Source organism: Glossina fuscipes, unplaced genomic scaffold (assembly GCF_014805625.2).
Source record: "Glossina fuscipes isolate IAEA_lab_2018 unplaced genomic scaffold, Yale_Gfus_2 61514, whole genome shotgun sequence".
In the NCBI taxonomy this organism is placed as follows: Eukaryota; Metazoa; Arthropoda; class Insecta; order Diptera; family Glossinidae; genus Glossina; species Glossina fuscipes.
The window spans coordinates 1,578,084-1,603,406 of record NW_024003726.1 but is presented as its reverse complement, the minus strand read 5'-3'; the positions used below and the strand labels follow the sequence as shown (position 1 = coordinate 1,603,406).

The window sequence follows — 25,323 nt, the reverse complement described above, 5'->3', positions numbered from 1 at the left end:
TAATCGTGAGCGATATTGCAACTGATACATAATTTTTTCGTCTTACTATTATCTGATAAGTTTATACATTCTTCACCTAGTGGATAATCTTACAATCCACTTTCGAAGCGAAAAACCAGCCGATTTTAAGACATAGTCAACTTCACGTGAAGTCTTAGCAGTACTGGTGACTGGTGACAACAGCAAGAATGCCATCAACACACATGTGAAACATTATAACATTAGCTACATCAGCACATCGTCTTCCATATTCTTTTGGTAGCGCTTGTTGTGTCCGAATTGCTAAATGCTACGCGCAATTTATGCCGGAAGTAATAGTTAAGAGTTCATAGCCACGCGGATATATTTAAAATTCGTTTCGAAAGATAAGTCTTTGGAAGTGTGTATATGGAGGGTATATTCGTATTCGCATGTACATTTTCCCAATGTCGACATTAAAAACGTAACGAAAGCGACGCTATCTTAAAATGAAGACAGTTATATCGGCCGACGAATTTGGCACTGGTTATAATAAGTCATCAACACTAAAAACATTTGATGTGACACTGGAGGCGTTAAAAACTAAACTTAATTTACTAGAAGTATTTTGGGGTTACAATGAAATTTGTGTCAGAACTTACCTTAACGATATGATTTAAGACGTCGCGTTCCATGATACTTTTATCATAGGCATGCTTGAATTCAGGATCATGTAAAAGACGGGCGTCTTATTGAAGGATGTGCGGTAAAGCTATAAATCGAGATTCTCCTAGCTTATCTGGAACGCAGCAAGGTCAATAGAGTTGAAAAGTAATGAAACAGACTGTAAGGGTCTATAACTGTCAGCTTTGCCTGTTATTATCCAACCAAACATGGTATTTTGAGCTAAGGGGGAATCCTTTTTAATCCCATCCAGCATAATTTATGAGCCATCCAACAGTAAATCCACTTGGAGTGCCTTACTTATCGAATAACCAGCTAAAGGCAAGTCATGCAACGGGAGATTCTCAATTGAATCAAATGGTACATAAGCTGACCGATAAGATATATTATAAGAAGAGCATTAACGTCGATCTGAACCAATAGGTTAACACGAGAGCTTATTCAAATAGCGCAAGTACGACTTGAGTAAGTAGATATTGTCCCATTAAACCGTGTTATGTCACATTTAGTGGCTTTTGTGGGTAGTGATAATTTTGTTTGTAACTTATGAGATACAAAACTAGCTTCAGATCCGAAGTTGATGAGTGCCCTAGCTGGGCCTAGCCGTCCTATTAAAGGAAGAATAATTGCTGCTCTGTCGTTGTTGGCTGTTGTGGTCCTTATCGCGTGCTGTTGTCTATAATCCGTTGTGTGAAGCAGAAAGTGATGCCTTTGCTTGCAAATGTAACAAAAATAATTGCCTCTGCAATTCTTCATCTCGTGAGAGCTAGCTAAACAGTTTAGGCAACGCGTATGTCGCTTTGCGGTAGCCACACATTTTTCGCAGTCATCCTAAGAAGGATTGCACATCATTTTAAGGGAGGAAGTTGTTTGTACATAATGTTTTCTTTATCCGCGGAAGTTGTCACTTTAGTCGAGTAGACATGTAATTTTTCGTTTAGAATTTTGTATTGGCTTGTATAAACGAAAGTGATTTCGAATTCAAAGAGGTGAGGTTAATAGTATATCGGATATCGATGACCAATTTGAAAGTATGATTTGGGGTGGTAACAAAGTCTGTCGTTTCCTTCCATTTGCGTAAATCTATACCCCGACGTGGGTTTTGTTCCCATAGATTGAGAGAGCTTTCAGTTAAACAAGTGGAGCATAGATAAACTGAACTTTTTATATCAAATTTCAATAGAGTAAATTTTCAGTACAGATACTTTCATTAATGGTTCATTGTAGAGCTTTGATGGATGAACCAGATTCTTATATAGCGATCAGTTAGATTTAATCAAGCGATTTCAAAGCCCTCATTCATTAACGGATTAGTTTTCATGATTTTCTTAATTCGCTTATGTGTAACAGGTGATATAATTTTTCGAAGGGACTTAGCTTAGGGATATTTTTGCATAAAACAGTAGACATATATCTAAATGTACTATAATCGCTTTTTGGGTGTCCAACTCTTGATTAATATGCGCGGTACATTGTAAGTAGGCCTTATAAGTATCAAAGTAATAAACATTTATCTCTATAAATGAGATTGCTTTTTTACTTTCATCAAAAACGGTGAACAAATTGTTATAAGAAATCATGAAAGAGTCAAATTATTCTATTTGTCGGTGTTGAAGGTCTAACGATGTGCTCGGTTGCTATAAATGTATCAAAATATAACACGAAGTTCATAATCACAAATCATAAATTCAAGCACTTTAAAAAGTTAAGCACTAAAAGAACACAGAGGTCTTTTCCAAGAATCGATTTATGAACAGTGATAACAAAGTGCGATTCTTACCCACAGTTTATAAGCAAAAAAATAATAAAGGTCACGCACTACACCTTTGAAATCAAACGATACGGCATCTTATATTTTGTCGCACAATATGATGCAATAAAAACTTCACTTAAAAACCAACAACAACAAAAACAAACACTTTGGGATCAAGCTAAGTAAAAAGTGCATTAGTCAGAGAATTAATAAACTTCATTTATTATTGAAAACATAATTAAAATGTTTGTTAAAAAAGGACAAAAATGCATAATTCTTCTTACGGAAAGAAAAATTCCAAATATTTCAGTAAGAGCTTGACATACTCCTATTATCGTAAAAAAATTGTGGCCGTAGAACCATGGATTTAACCCCTTAAGATTGTCGTGTAAAAAGCATAAAAGGTATTAGCTAGAGCAACGGAATGCAACATACCTATATACCGTATAACGACACAATTGATATATTAGTTTGGGGAAAAAGAAATCCATTATTTTCATATGAATTTCAGGACTTTATTTAACATGCTTCGGATTGTCCGATTTGAGTCAAATATGCACCGTTTTGTTGTATGATTTGTTGCCATTTTAAAGGTAACTTCAAAATGCCTCTCTCATAGAAGTCCTGGTCTCTATTTGCAAAAAACTCTAGTAGTCGATTTTCACAATCCTCCCTAGATTCCAATGTTTTATCATTAAAGAAATTTTGCAATGCAAGAAAGAGATGATAATCGCTTGGTGCCAAGTCCGGACTGTATGGCGGATGCATTAAAACTTCCCAACCAAGCTCCCGAAGTTTCTGGCGAGTCACTGTAGATGTTTGTGGCCTAGCGTTGTCCTGGTGGAACACGACACCTCTCCTGTTGGCCAATTCTCGCCGTTTCTGGTCGATCGTTATCTTCAAACGGTCCAGTTGTTGACAGTAGAGATCAGAATTTAGCGTTTGGCCATATGGAAGCAACTCATAATAAATAATCCTTTTCCAGTCCCACCAAATGCATAGCAAAACCTTCCTGGCCGTTTGAGGTGCTTCACCGCTCTTTGACCACGATCGTTTTCGCACAGGGTTATCGTATGTGATCCATTTCTCATCTCCAGTCACCATCCGTCTAAGAAATGGGTCTATCTCATTCCGTTTGACCAAGGCTTCGCAGATGGAAATTCGATCCATCATGTTTTTTTCTGTTAATTGGTGTGATACCCAAACATCGAGTTTCTTTTTGAATCCAGCTTTGTGTAAATGGTTTAAAACTGTTTTATGGTCGATTTTTAGCTCATGGGCGATGTTACGGCTGCTAACATGCCGGTCAACTTCGATCATTTCTCCGATTTTATCGACATTTTCGACAACCGGCCTACCTGTGCGAGGGGCATCTTTAACATCAAAAATTCCTGAACGGAATCTACGAAACCAAAATTGCACATAATTGGCTGTTACAGTATCGGAACCATAAGCACCATTCACAATTTTAGCCGCCTGGCTTGCATTTTCGCCTTTGTCAAAGAAAAACTGTAAAATGTACCGAATTTTCTCTTTGTTCACTTCCATTTTTAACACGCTGTAACTCACAACTGAATGCACCAAACAAAAAACAGCAAAAGAATTTTTTTTACTACGAAATGTCACCTTTCCAACGAGCATAAATATGAAATTGTTTGATCGATACTTTACGAGAAATCTATCAGTGCAGCCATCTACCGAAAAAATAATGCATTTCTTTTTCCCCCAACTAATATATATCTTCAGGGATTATGTTCTATTGTATATTTATTGATTTTCTTAATTCTCCTTATGTAGAAGCTATTAGGGAAAGCATAAGAATTTTGGTGCAGTCTGATTATATTTTTATTAAAAATTAGTTCACTTTTCCATTTATAATATCAGATTATTCTCTTATATAGTATGCGTATAACTTTATGATAACATCGAAGTTAAAATTCCATTTTTTCTTGATAAATTTTCTTATTTTACAAATGTATTCATTAGCTTTGGAATATTATCGTATTATTTATAAGACATAGAAATGAAAGAGTAATTTGAACTTTGTTTGATTCACTAATAAATGGGACCTCAACTTCAACAATTCTGATTAACTAATAAAGAAAAAATAATATACGAGGGTTAGAATTGCACCATTCTCACGCTCTGTTTAACAGAGAGAAAATTCGTGTTTTCACCTCAACAACATACATGAGGTTGGTTAGACTAATGCTTGAGTATGCCTCTGTTGCGTTGTCTTGTTTCTATAAGTATTATGTAAACTCAATAGGAGCCGTTCAAAAATACTTGCTGGTCTTTGCCCCTAGAAATTTTGGTTGGAACTCATTTGGCTCATTACTTTCTTGATTTTCCCGCCACTTGAAAAACGTATGTTTATTCCTCGTGTTTCCTTTTTAATTAAGTTAATAAATAATGCCATCGATTGGCCGACATTACTTGGTGAGATAAACTTCAATGTTTCCCACCGTTTGTCTCAGAACTTAATTCTAATAAAGCATAGTCAATGTAGACATAATTAGGGGGTTTTCAATCTTGCAAAAGTCGAAATGACATCTTGCTCATGTCGCATCTAGATTACCTTCTAATTCATATATCCTAGTAGGAATTGAAAATAAAGCTAAATTTTTACACTATTATTGGTTACCATGCTTTTACATTATAGCCACGGGTTGGAGGGTATTTTTTATTTTTTCTTTATTTTCCTTTAAATGATTTCTAGAAGATTTATTTCTAATAGCCAATTAAATTCGGCTCTTAATCTATTTTAGCTAAATTTCATGTGTAAAAAAAATGTAAAGATAAAGTTTGCAAATCCGCGTGTTATAGTCGGATTTTAAATCTGTGCAAGAAATATTTCAAATTCTTAGTGTATTTTTTGCTTTTTGGTTTTATTCATGTCTAAAGCAGAAAAATTCTTTAAAAGAATAGTGTGTAATTTAACTTACATGATATATTAATCTTTTATGTGAAAAATTCATTTTGAAGAACTTACTCTTTTGACCATTTAGCTTCCTGAGAATAGCCGCAACTGTAAAATTATTTGATTCTTTCCTTGCAATACTGTTAGTATTCAATCGAGGATAAGCCCAAACTGCCAAACACCACGGAAGACAATTTTACCACAGTACAAACTTTTAAGTCACTAACAGGAGCTTAGCTACTTACCCTTTCCTTCCAGGATGTCTTGAATAATAAAGATTTTTCGTTTTTATTTTCTTAAAAAGGCTTTAACAAACACTTTGTTTAATTATTCGAATAGTTTTAGTAGGTTTTTTTTTTTTCATCTCTAACTTTTTACATTTCGTATTTTTCGACCATTATTTCTCTACATGAATGTGGTCTTTCTTAACAATTCTTTTTACATAGGAAGTTAAAGAATTAGTTACTATTTTTAGAGTTAGTTTGGCTTTTACCCTTCACACTCATCGTAGATTCCTCTAGAACAATTTTCTTTGCCCTAGGGGCAAAACTATACATCTCTATGTATATAAACGTAAACTCTCTTGGTTTGATCATTTGTCTACTTCTTTGTTTTTTGTTTGCAGTTATACATTTTAATCACTTTAATATATGTTTCTTTTTTGCTCAATTTACCAAAAAAACCTTTCTTATAATACATTAAGTTTTGTTTCATAATGGATACGTTTTTTCCTTTTTAACAATATCTTTATTTTTCTCTAATGGATTTTCGTGTTTTCTGCTTTACATTTCGTTTCTCTTCTTATCCTGAATTTCACTATATCGGTTTAAAAAATTCGAACTGATAACATTTACAAGTAAAAGAACAGATTTTTAATTATATTTTCCTTATTGTATTTTTTCATTTTTAATAAATTGTTACTACACAGAAAGTCAATTATTCTGATTTTAATGTCACTATAGCCTTCCATCCGATTTCTTTCGCAACTCAAACTTTACTCCTTCGTAGCCAAGAAAACAAACTCCCGAAAACTAGAGCATAATTTTCTTGCTTTCTTCTCTCCAATTGTCTCATTTTTTTCTCGCTAGATCTCTTTATGCATAACGGCAAGCCGCTATTTTTGTGATCATGCGATTTTGAATAACGGCATGCCGTTATTACTCCATTTACGGCCAAGAAAAGACCCACTGACACCCTACCCTAAATTTTGTTCGCGGACATTATAAGCTCTTAGCAAAAGTCTCTCTTTTTCCTATTAATCTTTGATTACGGTTTGTTTGGTTTTCACTATCTTGTTACAGTGGGAACAAAAGTGAGAAGTTTGCTTTAATTTGATCAAAATTTGTGTAGTGGAATTTTTAATTTTTTTTTTTCTTTTTTTTTCTTCATAAGCTCCTTTTGTTGTTTTTAGTGGACATGGATTGTTTATTTACACCATGTCGGTCGAAAACAGGCCCTGAATCTGAACGATTTATCTCGTGTTGGCTGTGCAATAGTTTTTGCCATGCAAAGTGTGCTGGTATTATCGGCCGTGCTGCTGATGCAGTCCTTGACCTCTCAATAGGCTTGCAATGATCGTGTCCTGACAATAAAAAGCGGAACATAGATTTCTGCAAACTCTTCACAGAGACGAGAAATTGTTTATCAGATTTGAGCAAAAATCGCCGTTCCTTGCAAGAGAAATTTGAAATAATTAAGATGAGTGCCGTTATATTGAGCATTCGTTTTCTTCCCCAGTTAGCAAAGTTAAACCTCGTAGCATAGCGTGTGGTTCGTCACCTCGTTCTCGTAAGTCTGATTCGTTGATAAAAGTTAGCTAGTTTGAGCTTTTTTGACGTGACAAGGGTATCTCCTCCTATTGCCGTCTTTCAATCTCCGCAGGCGTCATCGCCTAAAACTAATAACGAGAATAATACATCATCCTCTCCCACTGGCTGTTCGAGTGTGAACGCTGGTCGCCAAACTGGGCACATCGAGCAAGCTGCTCGTGCAAGTGTGGTTACCCGGTCTATATTTTCCCCAACTCAAAACTCCCCAGTCGTGAACCCTATTGCTCCTAGTACAGATAACATTTGCTTGAAGGCAATTCCTCCCAGAAAAGCAATATTTGTGTCAAGATTGGCTGCTGACACGTCTGTAGATAACATAAAAAGTTATCTGCCGACGTAAGCCCCATCCTCCTCCTCCTCCTCAACCTAGAACAATCTCGTCTTTTAAAATGCTAGTTCCGACTGAAAACATAGATATGTTGTTAAATAAATCATTGTAGCCGGTTGGATCCGTACTTAAGGAATTTGACCCTCGTGAGCAACCCCGTAATATTAAAGCAGTAGCCCTGTCGACTTCAAAAAAACTAAATGTTTCCTCAGGACCATTATCTCTCATTTATTAAAATGTTAGGGGCAAATTCAAAAATTCGCTATACTTTCGTAAATTCAGTGAGCACGGAGTGTTCCTGTGTTCCTGTTTGGCCTTCACTCAAACTTGCTTAAAACCTGATTTTCATTCCTCAAAAATTTCCACAATTTTTTCCAGGTTTTCAGAAATGATCGATAGAATCGCATCGGGGGTGGTGTATTAATTGCCATATCTGCCTCAGTCCCGTCCAATTCAATAACATTTCCCACTTCCCCTGACGTTGAATTTTCCGCCATTCGAGCGAAAATACCTAATAAACAGCTATTTATAACCTGCTCCTATACTCCCCCAAATTCTGATATATTTATATATAAGAAACAGGCCGCCCTCATTTGCGAAGTGGCCAAGCAATCTAAACCTACCGATATTGTCATTGCGTTGGGTGACATCAACTTGCGTCAAGTCACTTAGCGTTACAGTCATAGTTCCGACTGTTCGATTCCTACTTCAATACGTGATGCAGCTGTTGTGTTTTTAATTAATTATTTGATCATAATTTCGTTCAATACAACAGTACCCCAAATTGCAATCGTAGACTGCTTGATGTTTGCTTTGCCAATTTTTGTGAGATTTGTGTTAACCGTTGTCTTTCTTTCAGTTAACTTGAGGATCCTTATAATCCAGCATTGCGTATTTCCTTTCATCATAAGCATGATGGTTCGTTGAATTGTTTTAATGTTCCAATTCCAACTTTTTAAAGTAAATGTTATGATTTTCATAAAATCAACAATTTACTGCTAAACTCTCATCTTGATTTCTCAATTGGATGTATTGAAAGCTTACTGTCATCGTTCTACTCTATATAAAATCTAGCTATTTCTGCATCTGTTCCGATCAAGCAGTGCGGACCTCGAAGTAGGTGTCCCCCGTGGTTTAATAAGACAATTAAATATTACAGGAACAGAAAAAACACGCTATTCAAAACATATTCGAAAAGTGGGTCAGCTTTCGACTATTTCGCGGCGGCAAGGCATAGATTTAACTCTCTCAAACACCAATATTATTGCAGATACCTTCACTTCATTAAATCCTCCCTCTTTGCTATTCCTAAATACTTTTTGAAAGTTGTTAACTCAAAGAGAAAAATTTCCACACATCCCTCGCATGTTTCTTTTAATAGCTCCGATTTCTCGGGTGATTTTGAAATCTCAAATCTCTTTGCTGAATACTTCCGACGAAAATTTCAACTGCTAATTTCGATTTATCAGCAAACTACCGATATCCGATAACTACCATGGTTTCAATTCCTAATTTGGTTATTTCTGAAAATGACGTTTTAAAAGGTTAAGCTCTCTAAAATATAGTTGTGCGCTTGGATCTAATGGAATGCCATTATGTGTGCTTAAATCTTGCGCTGTCGAATTATGAGGTGTTATCTCAAAGATTTTTGACCAATCCTCTAATTTAGGCGTTTTTCCTTTGTGTACTTTCCTTATTCCTATTCACAAAAGTGGAAGCAGACAACTTGTGGAGAACCACAGGGACATAGCCAAAGCAATTCTTGCTGTTTGCTCTTAGGAATTTGAGTTAGGACCCGATTATCTCTCCGCCACCCTATGAAAATAGGTCGCTTCTATTGTCCTTACCATATTTTGATTAAGCTTAGTCAATGTAAATACAGTTATGAGCTGTTTAATCCGCTCATAGTTTTTTGCAGAAACCTAAATGAGGTCTATTAAAGCAACTTTGCTTAATATGCGCGATTTACCTATGTCGTGCTTAAACTAACATTTAATTCTAACTATGTCCTTTTTTTTATTTAAAATAATAATGTTGGTTGCCAAGGTTATGCATGTTTGCATTGGTTTAGGGGTTCACTTCAAACCTGGATCTGTTCTTGTAGCGGGTGTGCTTCAGTGCTACATCCATTTTTTATTCTCTTTTTATTTATTTATACATGAATTATTATTTTTATCTTTTTAATTTATTTTTAAACTTACTTGCTTTTTATTATTCTTCTTTTTTTCCTCCTTTTCATTGTACACTAGTTTTCAAACAATTGGTATACGATTTTCTATTAAGATGTACTGAATTCGACTGTAATTTTCTTTAGCTGAATTTCATGTGTTAATGAATAAGTAGGTAAATAAATATATAATAAATAAAATAAAAAAATTAAACAAAAGTAAAATGATACATTTAGATTAGAATTACTTGAACCACCCCATTTGCCGAGGAACTAGGCTAAAATAGAGAGTGTGCTTCAATGTGTTTTAATTTTCGGGCAACGAAATAAGTAAACTAAACTATAGAATGCTACAGTATAATTCTGGCGGGCACCGAGGGGCCCATAAAATCAGCTCTTATGTCACCATCTATTAAACATGTGGGATCTCAATATTATACATTCCTTTTCAAAATTACACGTTATTCATATACGTGTATGGAAATGAGTAAATATGTTAACCTACGTAATACTATTCTAACGAGTTTTAAGGTTACTTGTAATTGGTATGGCTCTGCTGGAAAAATGTAATATCTGCAAACAAGCTGTATGCATACTGTAGAGCTTTACAATACCTACTGAAAAGTTGCCTTACGGTTAAGAACTGCAATCTTGAACTTAACGAGTTCGTACCAATTAGAATTTTTTCTACAGAATGGTATTGCAGGCTTGTAAATTGTCATGTTTGTACCAGCTATCATTCTGGTTTATTATTAATTTAAATTATTACCACTCTCTAGCGTTCTGTTCAACTGTTTACTGCTGCTGTGGAGAAAAAGGAGAAAGTTCAAATAAGTAAAGTTGTAATAAGTATTTTTTTTAGTTGTTTTGCCGTAAAAATATAAATATTTTCACTCTTTGGAATATCGCTGTTAAGGCTTTGTTTAAAGAGAATACATAAATACATATACATATATGTAAATAATGTAACATAAATGTGTGTTGTCGCTACCAATCGTTTAGTTGTAAACAAATCTTTATTTAATTGATCGCGAAATATTGTTATATTCGCAACGCATTCTGACATTAATACAAATACTTGCTCCATCTGTAAGCCAGACATTACATTTGTAAAGTATCAAAAATCATATTTTGCAAAATACGCGAAAACAAATAGCACCTGTTTTGATCGTGACAAAAAAATATTATAAGTAATAATATAAGTAATTCCTCATTAATAGAGACGAACCATCAAGTCCAAAATAAAGAGGAGAATAGCTGGTTACGTGATTTAGTTATAGAAATAGTGACTTCGCAGCAGAAAAGAGTTGTTACTTCCTTAAGCCCACAGTCAAGTCTGCAAATTCAAAAAAAATATAGCTGACGCAATGAAGAATATTTGAATGCAGAGTAAACAGACTCAATCAGGTAATCGTATGGAGTATTCTAGTTCTCCACCTATCTTCAGTCCCATACGCAAGAAAAATTTAGAAAATATCTTAAATTAATTTTTAAATCCCTGTGACTCATCCCCACCAAACTTTAATAGAAACGATGACTTGACTGCCCGTCCAGATAATGTGAGTGAAATAATTTATAATTTGTAATTGAAATTTACAGGAGACAATACAAGATTGACTGTCAAAGTATATAAATATAGAGCAGAAGCATTGACAAATCAAACTTTAAATGTCAATTTCGACCTTGTTAGGCGGAATGGCAGCGTGTTGTTTGAGAGAAAAGCCACTGAATGGTTTTGGAGATACCATAACCATTGATTCGTGTGTTTTTACATTGCGTAGGCAATATAAGGGTTCGTGCACTGATATCGGTACCAAAGGATTGATTCTTGAAAGGAAGCACAAGAATAATGAAAGTTTCGACGCTTTTTATGTGTTCATATTGGAACTGGTACAACAACTAAATGAAACATCCCAATCGCATCTTCTCGAGATTTAACGGATAACCCGTTTACCAGAAATCTAATCTGAAATATTAAACTTAGCAGTATATTCAGTATCTCATTTGAGAGGTACATTTCATACAAGAAAACAATTTTTACGAAGTATTTAAAAGAGGCATACATTTGTGCGGCATTAACAACATAAGCGTGTTGCAGAGTTTCCCCAAATGGACGAACAAACAAAAGTAGAAGATACAGGCTGAATTGATGATGAAGTTTCACAAATAGAATTAAAATATTGGAATTGTCAAAAAGTTGTTCTTAGCTATTAGAATTGTCTCGCGGAATGTAAAATAGTTTGTCATGGGTGTCGAAAGTCGAATGTCTACAAGCCAAATTGCGCCAATTGTAATAGCTTAAAAAACGTAATGGCACATGCACAACGCAGTGCACGCAAAGCAAATCCTATGAAACAAACGCAATTCTACGATTAAAAGATAATATTTCACCATTTGAAGCCAAAAAGGAGTTCAATACTTTTGAAGACGAATTTCCAATTTACGTTAGACCATTGCATATACGCGTTCAGGAAAATAATATATTTCAATAGAAGGTAATACACAGTGCAAAATTTAAAAACTGTATCCAATGTAGTAAACGTATTAAGAATTCTTGGAATAATACTAAACTAATGCGAAAAAATATTATGTCTACTATTTTCGAGAAAGCAAATGATATCCGACCACATGCAGAGGTTATAATATTTAATAAAAAATTGAATGGGTTGCCGGATTCCGGTGCATCAATAACACGTATTGGAGGTAAATTAGCAACGGAATATTTGAATTCTGGAAAACCGTGTAAACATGTTGATTCATAAAATAGAAGGCTAACCTCACTTTTCGTGGAGAAGAAAAGGTTTTGCAGATATTTATTATACCACTATTATCAAGATCGCTGTTCCTCGGATATGATTTTTGGAAATGGTTTAATATTTTACTGGCTGGATGTATTACTGAATTAGCACCTGTTGATGCCACTATTTCCACTCCTTCAGCATCCCTTAAGTTAACACAAATTCAAAGGGATCAACCCCGAAGAGGTAACAAACAAATTTCGGTCGTCTACCAACGAGAGTTTAGATAAAGCAAATCAAATAAGTCACGTTAAAGATGTAGGACCACACCTATCAAACAACGATGAAGGAGACCGTGTGATAAAATTAGAAGGTATTAGGAGAATACAACAGTGCATTGAGACCACCTTGTGTGTTGTTAAGAAAACCAGACTTTGCCTTGGTAGTAGGAAGTAAATGATGTTACGATTGAGGACGCTTATGCTGTTTCTAATGTTTATGACATTATAAGTAGACTTCCTAAAGCAAGTTTTATCATCAGTTTAGATATGAATGATGTATTTTGGCAAACTTTCTTACATCGAGAATCTCGCGATAAGACAGCGTTTACGATACCTGGTCGCCCAATATATCAATATAAAGTGACGCCTTTTGTACTTTGTAACGCGTCCCAAACCATGCAAAGCAGCTGGGTGATGCCAAGAATTCACAATAATAATAGATCGTACATCCTTAAAATGGTTAATGTCTTAACGTGATTTAAGCTGTAGGTTTGCGAGGTGCTATGTGTTCAAGATTCAACATCATAAAGGAAGCCAAAATATAGTATCAGTTACCCTCTCACGTGCTCATGCTGACGAAAGACTGTTAAAAGATGACCTGAATATCAGCATTCTGACTGCAGATGATTTTGCAAACTTAACACGCCAAAATTATAATGGAGCATTTTAGAGTTTAGTTTAGTTATTTAGTTGATCACGAGTAATAACAAATTAGGGCACATTCTATGTTGTGGTCTAGCTCGCCGGTAACTGGGGTGGTTCAAGTAATTCTAATCGTCCTTATCAGACTAACACTACAAATGTAATCTAAGAAGGTGCATTAATTAAAACGGATGGGCAGAAAAAAAATAATCTGTGGATTACCTTCTTAAGCGGACTGACATTCTCCTACATTCTATCCCACCTGTTGCCTAGGAGCATCAAGGAAAACTATTGCCGTAATTAATTACAATATTTATATATCTTTTTGTTTTAAATAAATTTATATAATCTATATAATTTATTTTTATTTAAAACAGAAAAAAAAAAAAAATTAAAATAATAAAATTTAAAGTTTTTGTTTGGCAAAATTATTAATTGTTCTAGGTTTTTATATTGTTAGGAGAAAGAAGTCGGACAGGAAGTTAGCGCTCTCATTTTAGCCACCTGTTCTGCAACTGTGGAACGTTTCTCAGTCACATATGCTGGCCGGCCAATCACGGGAGATGCCGTAGTAACCACAAGTGCACAAACGATGCCTGAAGCCACTGTACTTGTTCTACTCTCTTGTGTATGTTCACCGCAGAGAGACACCGTCGACTCACTCCGATGGATTCGCGGCGCATTCTTTGTCTTGACCATATCGAACAAGACCGGGTCCTCAGACTGTTTTTTCGGCGTACGTGCAAGTTTTGTTAACCCATTTTATCAACCAACATGCAGGGCACACTTCATCATCACCATTTCCACATCGGAATTCTTCCGCACTTTCTCACCAAAGAATCCGGGTTTATTACCCTTTCCAATCACTATGTGCTTACAGTGGGTTACAGTCAACAATCCCATAATAGTGCAATTAGTATACAAAATAATCTTAATAATTCATATTATATATAATTAAATGTACAATAAAATAAAATAAGCTCATCCGTAGCGCAGCTGAACAAAAAGCTAGAAACCTCTGCCTTGGTCCAGGTAAGCAAACACCATTAACGTAGCACCATATAAAGGCTTACACTTCAGCTTGTCACGCCCTTATGAAAAGCGTCACTAAGTATCGGAAAGCAAAAGTTGAGCTTCCATTTACACTAATGAATTGCAGGTAATCCCAAATGATCCCAAGTTGTGTCATAAGAAACCCCAAACACTGTAAACATATGCAACTATTTCTTTGATTAGGGAAATTTAAGTGAATTCACTTATATTATAGTACAGGTATATAGTTATGCGCACTGCATGTGCTTAAAATTGAAAAAGGTAAAATGAAGGGAACAGAATTCATCTGTTAACAAATTTCGATGTTTAACTGCTTACATTTAAAATGTTTCTGGAAACATTGCGAAAAGCACATATATGATATACGCTAGCCGACAACTATTGCACTTATTAATAGAGGATTTAATTATATTACTGTACTCTAGGAGGTATTAACGGTATTAACGGAAGAACTGAGAAAGGCAAGAAACGCAGTAAACAGAGACATTGTCTCCTGATGACGCACTTATACTTCCTTGTCAAAATGGTATTGACAAATTGGAAGTATAGCAAAGCTGTGGCATTCGTGTAATTAGAGAAAAGAATTTGATGATCTTGAACTGTCAATCCAGATGAAGAGAGAACGCAAGGGCTTCTTTTTCGAGTAAAACAGATGGGTTGGGGCTTGTCTGAGTTTATTTTTATTTTCTATTTATATACATAATAAGATGTTATATCAATCGCCATTTGCTACTTGTTACCTAGTTCAAAAGCAAGTTCTTGCAATGAGTGGAGTCCAATATCATTAGCATATAGAAAATCGTGCCAATCATTACGTTTTTGGAGGAAAAAAAATCGAATACAAAATTGAACCCAGAATAGATCCCTGTAGAAATTCGCACGAATAAATAGTACATAAGAAAATTTAATTAAAAGTGAGAGGTAGAAATATCTTTGAGAGGCTTCAAACTAATCTGACTTCGTTAAGCGGAAAACAAGTAGTCTTTGAAAATTAGACCATAATTCCAAAAGAAATCAAAGGCTCGTTCAACGTATGAAGAAACTCAGCCAGTGGCTTGGCAGCCCTCAAATCTTTTTTAACATGTAGACATATGCCTAATAATTGGCATAAAATTGACTTCTAAAACCAAGTTTTTACTTGGAATAATATTTTTCTTAGAAATTATTTTCGTCTAATCGCTCCTTCCACGATGCTTAGAGATGTCAACGAACTAACAGTTGACACAGTTTGGTAGTTTCCTTGGCTTAGAAATTGCACTAGTTTTGCCCGAATTCCATATATGGAAACTATTGGAGTTTGATGAGTGAGTTAGTTATGCAAATAAAAATCAGATTAATTTACGGGGAAATATATTGGAGCTATATATTCAATATCACCCCTACCCGGATGCTTTCTTCAGCATGTTTTGCGCATCAAACACTTAACGGCGTCATTATTTACGTAATCCTCCTTCGAGACATGAGCTGACTTTGAGTTCCGTGTCGCTATACCAGACCACACACTCTTTAGCAAAAGAGCTTAAGTGGCATGAGGCTTAATGATTTTTTGAAAATCTTTCTGCAAAAACTTCTGTTTTATTAACGTATAAGGCAAGTTTCACACTTCGATACTTAAATGGAGAAGCTGAATGAAGTTCTGCGCTTTTTACGCACAATTTTATTACATTCCAAACTACGTTGTTTGCTTTGTGTTAAGCACATACTTAACGATCCCTTAATGCGCTTACGAATTAAATAATTTCATTCGTGATAAGGCACGCGTAATTAAAAGTGTTCATAAAATCGAGTTATTGTCGATAACGACGTCATTGTATTTTGGGAAAGTTTTTGGTTCTAACTAAACAAAATACGTTGGAAAGTCCAAGAAAATTAATGTTAGGAATTTTTTTGAGCACTGAGCGCTAACCAGCGTCTGTTATGCTCATAGAAAATAAGTTGATACAACTGATTGCCTACATTCTCTGTTTTGGATATAAAGTTAACATAACTTGATCGGTCATTAAGAGGTTTTTTAAGAAAATTTCGATCATTATTCTTACTAGCTTTATTGCACACCATTAATCTTTTTACTACGCTGAGTGCTTGATAATTCAAAGAAAAATCGGACTGTAACTCATCTAAAGCTCGCAAATTGGAAATAACCGCCGGTATACAAATCAAGGTAAAAAACAGAAAAGGCGGCGTAGAGTTTCGAGCAGATAGAATACAGGCCGAATCGTTTGTGTGTAAAGTATTATTGTTACCGGATTGTTGCAATTTCATCCGATGTGTTGCAGCAACAATTTGTCTTTGTGCGGCAGCAATTCCGTGATTTGGCATTTAAGCTGGCATATACAGCAAATTTGGTTCCTAATTTTAAGTAGGTCAATTTTAAATTTTCTTTTAAACACATCTGAAAAGGATCCACGATTAAAATAGGCACTAATGAGCCTTGAGGGGCTGCGTTAGCATTGCGATAAACGATGTTTTCAATCACATCAGTTTTAATTGATGGAACTATGGTGGATTGAAATTTCTATTCTTCCACGTAACTGATTCGTTCTGTCATGTCTTATACAAGTATAATTCGGGTGATGTAATATGTCGGGGTATCTAAATGATGCTTTAGGATATAAACGTATATCGACACCATATTTGATTAAAAACAATTCAAAAAGCTCAACGGATTTGTTGTGGACACTGCGACAGTTCCAAAACACGACTTTAGGCGTAGCTGCGTCAATTATTAACCATTTGAACAAAAATATTTAATAACTAATCGCGTTATGGTACGAAATTGTCCCTATTTCTTTGTTCAAATTTTGAAGTGATTAACTATACCAGAAAGTAATTGAATGATTTCATTTTCCCCAAAAAGGTCCACGTTGCTCTTATACAGGCGAAGGTTGATTTATATTGATCGTGAATTGAAGTGTTAACACGAACCACAGGTTTTTTTAAATGTAGATTTATTATGCAGTACTGGAGAGCTGGCTTGGGGAAAACGACATTTTGCAACCCAGCTTTTTGGGCAGACTTTTGGTGTATCAATTTATCTCTTACTTGTCTGTGCGAAAACGGTTTTGGTTGTAATTATAATACTTTTCGGTATGCTTTCCAGCGCAAAGAGCACGTACTGGCTTTATGTGCCAAAGCCGGTCGCCATGTCCAAATACCCAACAATTTCTACATGAGACTGGCTTGCCTCTGCTTTCTCAAGTGGATCCACGTGTGCAATAATTTCCTTTTTTTGGGCAGAATTAACCGAACCCTTTTCTCCAGCATCATTATTGCAACTTTGTAATGGGAGCCACAAGTTTTTTCTTTCATTGAATGAAGTTTTGGTTTTCCGAACTTTGCAAGACATAGTATCTTCAGAAAACCTTGATTTCTTGGATGTTATAAGCTTACATTTAATGGTGAGGATGGTAATGCAATAGCGTGTACTGTATGACTATAGACGCTCGCTTTATAGAGAAGACGATGCGATGCCGAGAATCCAATTGAAAAGTGGACAGCCGTTAAGGACGAGAGTATGTGGGCCGTGTATAATTTGACTCCTTTTCTTCCACACAACTGCATTTAAATTGTAGTTCGCAGCAGCAGCTTTTTCAGCAAGCTTTCTACCTATGATTTTGTACAGGATCACAATCTGAATATCTTGCTGTACGCTGAAGGGAAAAGATTAAACATGTTAATTTCGTTTGTAAAAGTAACACAACCTTAATAAAATGGTTTAATAATTGGTTTGATAAAATCGATAAAAAAAAAATGTTTTGTATTCCTTTTTTTGATAGATAGGGAAGTAAACAGGGCACGGAAGAACAAGAAACTGTATAGATTGGGGTGTAATGTCCAAACTATGAACTCATCATCTCCTTAAAATTCATTTAATGATCATAGAGACAGGTGACTTCTTGCAACTTTTGTGAAATCCTTTAGTGTTGTTTTGTGAAGACTATAGCACTTATCATATTATCACTCATTAAAGACTTCCTTTTATATGATGTCAAGCTTAATAATTCTATAGAACGCCATTCGCATTGCCAAATCATGATATGTAGTCTTAAAAAGAGCCAGTAGTCGTACAGTATCTACGATTATTCAGAATTATCTAATAGTAGGAGGTCGCGAACGTCAAAACCACAGCTGTGAAATTATTGGCAAACTACCGGCAGCTACAGTTTATAATTTTTTTTGAGTCCCCAATAGCGTCGTCAACTGAAACTTATTTTAATAGAAAACAAAAGAGCATAAAAGCAAATACCACTACACATGAGAAAGTCCTAATCCAAAATATGAGCGAGAGATATGCTTTGAGATTGTTATTCATGTTATCATTTATAATACGAAATATCCTAATAATCAAAAAGCTCTCACTTTGCTTTTAATTACAGATCATATGCACTGATGACAGCTCACCAATGTCCACTTTTGATGATGAAGTCTGTAAAGGCAAAATTGTCTGTAGGATCGACGGGAACTCATTTATAATTAACGCAGAAAATGAAACAAATCCGACTTTAAGTGATAGCTCAGCTAGTGGTATGTACCTTCATTATCCAAATAGTGCCTATTTGCTCCATTTTCATCATAAATCTTGTGATCATCGTAGAGAAATATATATATTTGCAATGGTTTTGTCGTCCTCTATGTAGAGCTCGTAGTAAAAATGGAAATCTATTGCACTATATACATAATTGCTTCAGGTATATAGAATTGCTTGAATTCTGTATAGTCGCGCAAATGTGCCACGTTTTTTCTTTGATGGTAAAAACAATCACGCAAATATTAACCGTTTGAGTACCAGACGGTTTTGATAAAACACTGTCGAAGAAACCCAAGCAGCGCGATCGGGCTGTTTAGGTTAGATGTCGAGAAATACCAAGCGGCGCCATAGCGCTTGTTTAATTTTATGTATTTAAATGCATTTAAATTGTTTGTTAATAAATATTTCAAGTTTGTTCCACAAAAATTATAGAAAAAACAACACCAAATATAAATTTTTATTTTGTAATATATTATTGCACTACTATAGTACTATTGTAATTATATCGCGCTCGACTTCGACAATACATAACGCACAATCAGTTGTCGACAATGCTCAAAATGTGCTGGTATTTCTCGACATAAAAACTAAACAGCGCGATCGCGCTGCTTGGGATTTTTCGACAGTGTTTTTTCAAAACTGTCTGGTATTTCTCGACATGAAATCTGAACAGTGCGATCGCGCTGCTTGGTAGTCAAACGGTTAAGCAGAAAATATATATATTCAAAAAAGAAACTACGGATAATAACGAAAGTTACGAAAAAACTGACTCTGCATGAATTATACATAGTTTTCGTCAAAATTCTTTACCCGAACTCTGCGTAGAGTGCGACAAAAACATTGCTACCACAGCTTTATACGAAATTTATCGCCCAATTTTTTGGAATATTATTATTTGTACATATTTTTTGATCTTAAGGGGTTATTAAAGAATGTGATGCCATTCGAGTATTCTTCAGTGACGCTATGCATTTGGTATTTGAAACTAATTGGTTTCAGAAAAATCAAAATGTCTATATTCGGCTTATGTTTAATCTCAGAATATCCTCTGGCTAATTATTTTTGTTATATTTAATAAATAAAATCAAATTAAAACAAATCAATAAAATTTAATAGCGCTATGAAAGTAACATGCATTATCACTTCTTAATAGATTTTGAATTAATTCTCTTAAGGGAAAGAAATTTCCGAACTTCTTTACTGGACAATGAGGAAACGTTGCGTTTCTGATTTAAATTTACTACAAGCGTCTTTAAGGCAAAGGTGGGGAAGGAGTTGTTTATTAACTTAGTAAATGTGGGGAGGATTTGATCAGTGTTACTGTTATTTAAGATAAAGATTTTTAAAAATGAAAACCACTAAATGAAATTCGTAGAACGCTGTTGTTTACAATGTGAATATTTAGATTTCCGTTTTTACAACCCTAAAACTTTACTCCGAGATCCTATACATTTATTCAATTGCCCGATGATCCACTTTTTCTCGGTGCTTCCGCTTGCGCTATAGATATTCAAAATTAGATTTGTCGTCGATCGACGCTTTCGTATTTGTTTTTTTAATAATTGCAACAATGACAATCAATCAGATATACTAAAATTATTATTTGTAGTTGCCGCTCTACCTGTCACCAATACAACTGCATCAGCTCTAACAACAAAAACATCTTTGAGTTCTTGTTTTACTATAACAAAAACCTGGACGACCACGGCGACAACTAAAAAATCGGCGTCGCCACAAATATTTAATGCAATATACAGAGAACAAAATCAACAACAGCAAAGAACACAAACAGACGTAAACGTTAATCCAAAAATTCGCACGTTTCGCGTTATTTTCGCTAACGATGCTAAACTACAGCAACGCAACGAAAAAACAACAACAACCGCTACGCACTTCAAAATACACAAACCAATTTTAATGTGTTTTATATGTAAATTATCCTTTGGTATTACAAAATCGTTTAGTTTGCATGCAAGTATTGAACACGGACTCAGCCTGCAGGAATTGGAAAAATATTTATTGTTGCAACGCGAATATTCGAGTGCCATAATCCAACGAAATATGGATGAAAAACCCCAGATATCATTCTTAGAACCAATGGATACTGCTACGTCAAGTTTATTGCACATTGAATCACAACCCACTACACATGCCAGTCGCCAAATGACTGTGATTGACAGAGAAGGGGAGACCGCGTTGGAAGTTAAAACTTTCACTGACATAGTAAGCAACGATGAAGGTGATGATGATGAGAGTGATAACGTAAATAATAAGACTACAAATACCTTTGCTTCAGTAAACCAGTTCTCGGATCCGGCCAAAATCTCCCTCTCCACAGCTCCTGCTGCTATGATTTCTACCACCGTTGATACCAGCCAAAGCCATAGTGATAAAAAGAGTTCAACACAGCTGCCTGATCATCGACAGCATCTTAAGTATTTTTATGATGATAGTACAACAGATGTTTGTTCGATTTTGACAAATTCAAATATTTTAACATTAGGTTCTTCAAACTTAGAAAAATTAAAATCTATTAATACAAATACAAACACTTCTACAACTATAGATGTTACCAACAACAATACCGGCGGATCACCTTTAAACCGCTTTATCATAGCAGCAGCATGCACCAAATCTAGCTTAACGGTTAAGCGAGCATCAGAAAAACCTATGGGTTCGTCGTTGACAGTTCATAATCTTCCAGCACCTGACAGTTTGATCGTAACGTCTCTATATGCTTGCCCATCTAACAAAACCTCACTGTCGCAAGATGCTGAAACTTGTAACGCAAATGATAATGTTAATGATAATAATATCCATGATGAAAACGATAACGATAATGACAATGGTAACGATAATAATAATGACAATGGTAATGAAAACGATAATAATGATGATAATGACGGTGATAAGGAAAATGAGGATGATAGTGAGAGAGACAGAGATAATGAAATTGATAATGATAACGATAATGATAATTGTAACGATAACGGCAACGAGAATGAGAATGACAATGCTAATGAGAATAATAATGATCATGTCAATGATAATGATAACGATAATGATAGCGACATTGATAATGATGGTATTGATAACGTTAGCGTTAATAATAATGGTAATAGCTCTATAACCAAAACAATCGAGCAAAAATCGCATCAGAAATTAAATTTGGGGTCTTCAAATATTAACCATAAATCACTTTCTCTTCCTTATAACATTACAGCCGATACCTTTTTAAAGCAGCGATTACAAAAAATTTCCACGGCAAATGAAGGGCGTATTTTAAATTCGCCAGTGCAGGCGGACGGTAATGATATACCTACCGATGATGATGTTGATAAATCAGATGCATTGACAGCGCACTTGTCTCAGTTATCCATACCACACTCATTTTCCTCACCTTTGCTTTCGCTCAAATCATCTGTTGTATCAATGTCAACTCCAGAATCTGTCCATCTTAATTCCTTAGAAGCCTCCCTTCCCACCCTTAGCTCCGAGAAAAACAGCAATAAAGCAAAATTTTTAAATGAGTTTCTGCAACATCAGTTAAATACTATGTATTTGCAGCAACAGTCCCTCCCGCGGCTAATAAATAAGCTTAGTGACACATCCATAGCTATGTTTAATACTACATCACCACCCGCACCGACATCAGCAGCTAATGCCTGCCCACACCATACCGATTGTAAAGGTATCGACTGCAAGTCATGTGAACTTCTGGAAATTCAGCAACATTTCAAGCAGTCGGCCTCAGTAATGCCCCAACTCTCGCCTACTGCTCCGAGCATAGTCACTGCCGCCGCGGCAGCCGCTGCAGGTTTAGGATTACTCTCAGCAACGAATACCATATCACCACCGTCGAATGTAATTGTTAACTCGAGCGTGTTAACAGGAACGTTGAACCCATCCAATATGGTAAGTTCGGGCCCTGGAATCACTACAGCGTCAAATGCCGGCAGTTTCACAATCGGTGCCTGTTCGGAACACATAAATGGCCGACCCTTGGGCGTGGATTGTGCCCGGTAAGATATTTAATTTACTTATATTTTTGTACCTATCAGAAGAAAGCTTCAGAAAATCTACAAAGTATATATTTTCCTAATTAGCATCAAATTCTTAATGTAGGCATATTCGGTTGTCTGTCTGTCCATCTGTTATAAACATTCTCCAGGCCGCAAAAATATAGCTATCGACTTCAAATTTGGCACAAAGCATTGGAAGTTCTTGCGCGCGGGTTAGTGTTGAAAACGTGCCAAATTGGTCGAAGGACGTAAACTTTCAACACCTCTGTTTTTCAAAAGGAATAAAAAATTCTTGTGTGTAGATTTTGTTTGGATAATGCTGTAATATTTCTAGAAAAATGCAAAAAAATGAGCGCCGCCCACTCACTTTTACAATATATCTTAAGCACAGAAGAAAGTCGCACAGAGTATATAAATTTTTGGCCTGTTTCAAATTCGGCATGAGTCTTAGCACGTCCCTCCTCTATGCATCTTTCCGTCTGCGCAAATGTGTAATATGTGTGATAAACATTCCCCCGTTCGCAAGAATGAAGACGTCGCCTACAATGTTGCAAAAGAATTTAAAACTGATCCAAACTTTTCTAAGAACACGTCTAAAAAGCCAACACGCCTATGTACCAAAGTCTGTGTTTTTTGTATAAAGTACAACGCATGCACCGTATAAATTCCCACAAAGGCAGCTTTTGAACAATATTAAAAAATGGCAATAGTGGAGCAATTCTTGGGAGGATTCCCGGCCTATAATTTAGCCCGTGCAAATTTGAATTTAAAGAAAGCAATTGAACTACATGCTCATAGCGGATAGCGCCGTAGGTAGCAGATTTTGAAAATATTGGTTTTAGAAACTTCATGTAATGTGTAAATTTTGGTTTGCTATCATATTTGTTTTATTTTATTTATATGAGAAATAACTATTTAACTAAAGAATAAAAACTTCAACTGAGTGACTGAAGTCGAAAGATACATATGTGAACTAAAGAAATTCGAAAAAAACAAAATATAAATTGTATGAACTTCTACAACGCACAATGTGTGTCCATTGAAAAGAGTAGCATTGCTAGTAATACAGAAATTACAATCACTACGGAAGTAACAACTACAATAAACATCTCGATAAATACTATCTAAGCTTGTCGTTTCGTCCTCATTTTTTCATCAGCATTACGTAATATACGAAATGGTATATCAATTTTCGATAGTATCTATGCCTAGAAACTTCGAAAGGTTAAAGAAGTGTTCCCAGTTGAATCTTCATTTATCATCTGTCTGCGTGCTTTTTCCATTAATTGTTAGAGTGAAACATACATATCAATTAAGTTAATGGGAGCCCTACAATCCCAGATAGACGAATAAGCACACGAACCAAAATAATAATATAACTTCATTCTAAACAAAACCCTTAGCAACAAAGAAGCATACTTGGTCGTTTGGTTGCAAGAGTGATCGAGAATGGAAATGTAATACGCAAGACAGCATTTTTAGGGTCAATTCAATGGCCAAAAAAAAAGATCGAGTTTCAAGAGTCGAAACGAATAAATTTCGTCAAAATATAGAAAAAGCAAATTAAGAAGAAAATAAAGAACAAGAGCAGGGACGCAGAAACGAAAAATTTAAAATTTTTGCTCAAAGAGAAAACACTTTTTGCTCTTCTTGGTCTCATTTTTATACCCGTCACCGAAGGATAAGTGGTACATTAATTTTGTCATGATGATTGCAACCCCCCGAAGTAAGCTTCACAGACCCGCAGAGTATTATATTTTTATCAAAGCCAAATTGTGAATGGATTTAGACATGTCTGTCCGTTCATCTGTTCATATCATCTGTCTTCCAAACTGTGTAGTATCTATGGTAAAGATTTTGCCGTTAGCGGAAGATATCGCCTCAAAATTTGCAAAAAAATTTGGAAATCGTCTAAACATATTAAAAGACCTGCCTACAACGCCCACAAACCTATACGACAAAAAGTTTTTGATATGAAAATAGAAAAAGTCGGCAGTGCCCACCTAATATTATAGAGCATAAAAATTTACATTTTTACTTTTTTTGTTTTTTTTTTAGGATAACGCAGATGGGTATAAAAGATTTGATCACACCCGAATGTACTTTTCTCACTCGTTCTTTTTAATACTTTTAAAGTTAAATGCGGATAGTTGGTAGCACTGTTTATTCTTTTTTTGTTTTATTATTATTATTATTTTAATTTTAGACTAATGAATTGAATTCTTAGACTAAAAAAAAGACATTGAGCACTAGCAACACAGGCTATCGGCTCTTTTTTTGTTTTAATGACCGTTTTGTTGAAGAAAAATGATGTAATATTGTAAAATTGCATAAATGGCTTATGCCGTGAGCCATTCTAAGAAATATACGTATTAGTATCGAACAAGATCACATATAAACAAATATTCGTTGATTATCAT

At 35.1% G+C, this 25,323-nt stretch overlaps 1 protein-coding gene across 1 annotated transcript in view; it reads left to right on the top strand.

The window, feature by feature from the left end:
• The first annotated feature begins 467 nt into the window (after positions 1-467).
• The window catches only part of LOC119643662 (zinc finger protein 2-like), a 52,088-nt gene continuing 27,232 nt past the window's right edge, over positions 468-25,323 (top strand). The window contains exons 1-5 of the mRNA XM_038043058.1: positions 468-608; positions 13,761-13,928; positions 18,730-18,877; positions 20,491-21,680; positions 21,795-22,903. Coding sequence (XP_037898986.1) covers positions 468-608; positions 13,761-13,928; positions 18,730-18,877; positions 20,491-21,680; positions 21,795-22,903 — 2,756 coding nt within the window. The remainder of the gene's footprint in view (positions 609-13,760; positions 13,929-18,729; positions 18,878-20,490; positions 21,681-21,794; positions 22,904-25,323) is intronic.